At 45.9% G+C, this 3,566-nt stretch overlaps 1 protein-coding gene across 1 annotated transcript in view; it reads right to left on the bottom strand.

The window, feature by feature from the left end:
• The window catches only part of CD5L (CD5 molecule-like), a gene marked incomplete at both ends in the record, with an annotated part of 5,040 nt that extends 2,727 nt beyond the window's left edge, over positions 1-2,313 (bottom strand). The window contains 2 exons of the mRNA XM_008563646.1: positions 801-1,153; positions 2,287-2,313. Of these exons, the coding sequence (XP_008561868.1) occupies positions 801-1,153; positions 2,287-2,313 (380 nt within the window). The remainder of the gene's footprint in view (positions 1-800; positions 1,154-2,286) is intronic.
• Between the last annotated feature and the right edge of the window lie 1,253 nt (positions 2,314-3,566).

The following is a 3,566-nucleotide window of genomic DNA, read 5'->3' as shown; positions in this document are numbered from 1 at the left end:
CGGGAGCGCCGCCGCGCTTCCCGAGCGGCGCACTATCCAGTGCGCCACCGGGCCGGCCCCCTAAAATATTCTTTAAAAAAAGAAGCCACTCAGTCAAATCACAGTCTAATGGGGGAGAAAGTATATACAGAGAGAGAAAATTAATACATAGAAAGCAGATATATGTAGGGGAGTTAAAAAAATATAGATCGATCAATCAATCTATCATCTATCATTTATTTATCTGTCTATCTATCTATCTATCTATCTGTCTGTCTGTCTGTCTGTCTGTCTATCTGTCTATCATGGGATTGTGTTGGTTTCCTATGAGCATCTCCCATCTACTTGATTATATGGAGGTTTGCTTGAGAACTGAAACTATTAAAAAACACACATTATACTTGTGTGCTCATTTCTTCCCTCATAACTTTACCCCAGTGCCAGATACACTATCCAACAAATGTTTAGCGGTTGCTGGACATCTGTGCATTTTTATTTATGTGTGTGTGAAGAAGAGAAACCAGTTCTTATTTGGATTGAAACTAAGAGACAAGCATTAGCTCAATCAAGTAACAGTAACAATTCTATGTGAGAATAGTGTTTGTCTCCAGACCTCACAACTGAGAAAGTGTGAGATGTGAGGGACGAGGGGCCAATTAGCCAGTGTGTGAAGGCTCATGGTAGAGAATAAAGACCAACAAGAATGGTCTTGTGGGGTGTGGGCGGCTGGAAGGTGAGCCTTGCTGTACTCACTCTGGGCAGCTGGAGGGTGAGCCTTGCTGTACTCACTCTGGGCAGCTGGAAGGTGAGCCTTGCTGTACTCACTCTCACACGATGCCCCTGCAGACTCGTCATACTGGCAATCAAAAACATCACTTGGCTCACACTCATCTAGTGTATCTTCTGTCCCATTACAATCAACCTGTTGGATGAGGACTTTCTGTTCTTTTTCTTTTGATGGCTTGTATAAAGTACCACTGGGTGTTCCGTTGGCTGCTCCACAGCCCAGCTGCCTGCACAGCACAGCAACATCATTTATGTCCCAGCCGTCATCACACACGGTACCCCACTGGCCATTCCAGTCTATCTCCACTCGCCCTTCACAGCGGTGGGGGCCTCCCACCAGTCGCACTCTGGATGAAGACTCTGAAAAGAGATGGAATATTAGCTGGTGCTATGGTTTAGATGTGTCCCTGCAAAAAGCATGTGTTGGAAACTTAATTCCCAATGCAACAGTGTTGTGAGGTGGGGCTTAATGAGATGATTACGCACGGGGGTTCCATCCTCATGAATGGATCAATGCTGATATTGTGGGAGTGTGTTCATTATCACAGGAGTGAATTTTCAATAAAAGGACAAGTTCAGTCCCCTCTTGCTCCCTCTCTTGTCCTCTCTTGCTCTTCCACCTTCTGCCATGGGATGATGCAGCAGGAAGGCCCCTGAAAGATGCCAGCCCCTTAATCCTGGACTTCCCAGCCTCCAGAACCATGAGAAATAAATTTCTCTTGTTTATAAATGATCCAGTCCCAGATATTCTGTTATAACTGCCCAAAATGGACTGAGACAAAAATAGGTACTGAAAAGTAGGGCTGTTGCTATAACAAATACCTGACAATATGGACTGAGAAAAGATTTGAAAGGCAGAGAGAAGAGAGGGGCTCACCAAGGTAACTGTGTCCTAAGCAGTGCCTTTAGCCTACTTTATCAGCAGAGGCCTTGATAGAAGGACCCAGGGGTGAAGGAGCAATACTCTGGTGTATAGGCAGGCTGTAAGGAAAGCAATCGTCTCCCTGTACCAGTAGTGAGGGACAGCCCTGGAGGCCAAGAGAAAATACCAAGTAATCTGAGGCTTAGGATGAGAACCCAGAAGCAGCAATCCTTAAAAAATCAAACTGCATCCATCAGGGTAGAATTCACACCAATAGCAGAGTAAATTCAGCCTGTACACCTAAATATGCTGGAAGCCACCAGGGCAAAAGGAAGTTCATTTCCCAGATATGCCCACAAGGGGGCAATGTACCTTCTGGGCCTCAAATAAACCTATCTCCTACTTGAATGCTGGCCTAGCTTCTTGGACCACAGAGGCCAAGAGGGGAGAGGTCCCTTGGCAGGATAGACTACCCTAAACCTTTCTAGATTCTGGAGGTGGAAATACACCCACCCAAGACTGAGTGCGTGGGGTTAGAAACCACAAAGTTTACTGGGCCTGTTTTGAACCAGAGTCTCTCTCCATGGCCCAGGAAACATCAAAATTTCCCATCTCCTGAGTTCGGAAGCATCCCTTTCAGAAACCCCAAAAAATCTTACCTGAGAGGCTAGGTCCAGTGCAAATAGCTGGGGAAGGAAGAAGGAAGTCAGTGAGGTCATAGAGTCAATTTTCAAGGCTTTCTTCAAAGCACACAACTCTCCATAAGTCCCTTGCCAAACTTGGATACAGAACCTCCAAGGTCAATCTTTTTTTTTTTTTTGTCTTTTTGTCTTTTTCCGTGTCCGGCAACGGATCGCAACCCTCAGTGTTGCCCCCGTACCGGACCGGGGACCGGCAACGGGATCGCAACCCTCGGTGTTGCTCCCGCGCCTCGCTCAGCCAGTGAGCAGGAACCGGTCTGTATGTGGGATCTGAACCCTTGGGCGGGAGCGCCGCCGCGCTTCCCAAGCGGCGCACTATCCAGTGTGCCACCGGGCCGGCCCGCCAAGGTCAATCTTATTGGAACCTTCTTCTGCTGAAATGACCAGCTTCAAAAGACACAGAGACACTGGCTATGAATCACAGAGGCCAGTTCTACCACAGCTGACTGACCCAGTCTGTTTCCTTCACATGTGATGGTAGCTTCAAGCCCAGGCAGGGATAGATTTGTTTTTGTATTTTGGTCAGTTAGATTTATTGGCTATTACTGCCTGAAGTAAAAGTGTGGTGATGCAGCTTGATGGCTCAACAGAAAGGAGTACTGGAAGCCACCAGGAATATGCATTGGTCGGGGGAGGTAGAAATGCCACGGGGCAGTGGAAAGTGGCAGGGTCTGCCTGTGCTCATTGACCCTGCATTTAGCAGGGTTAGCAAACTCGTTCTATGAAGGGCCAGATAGCAAATATGTTAGGCTTTGTGGGCCATATCGTCTGTGTTACAACTACTCAACTCTGCCATTGTAGCATGAGAGCAGCCATATATAAGTATATAAATGAGCATGGCTCAGTTCCAATAAACCTTTATTTATGGACATTTCAATTTAAATTTCATGCCATTTTCATGCATCATGAAATATTATTTTTCTTTTGCTTTTTTCTCACCATTTAAAAATGTAAAAACTATTCTCAGCTTGCAGACTATAGTTTTCCAACCCCTGATTTAGATCACAGTTCAGAGAGCAACTCTACATTTAGTTCTAAACCTCCAGATTTAAGCATCAGCATATGTTCAAAAAATTGGGTTTTTTTTTTCTTTCTACAGGATCTCTGTATGGTTGGACTCCTCTGTCCATTAAGCTCCCTCTTAATGCTGAAGAGAGTACTGATTACTGTGTCCCTCAATAGTCCTGAGGCCTACGTGTTTTCAATTGCAGAACTCGCCCCATGTCCCTACCTTACAT

This window comes from Galeopterus variegatus, unplaced genomic scaffold (genome assembly GCF_000696425.1).
Source record: "Galeopterus variegatus unplaced genomic scaffold, G_variegatus-3.0.2 Scaffold14350, whole genome shotgun sequence".
Taxonomy (NCBI): domain Eukaryota; kingdom Metazoa; phylum Chordata; class Mammalia; order Dermoptera; family Cynocephalidae; genus Galeopterus; species Galeopterus variegatus.
This window is presented reverse-complemented; position numbering and strand designations above follow the sequence as displayed.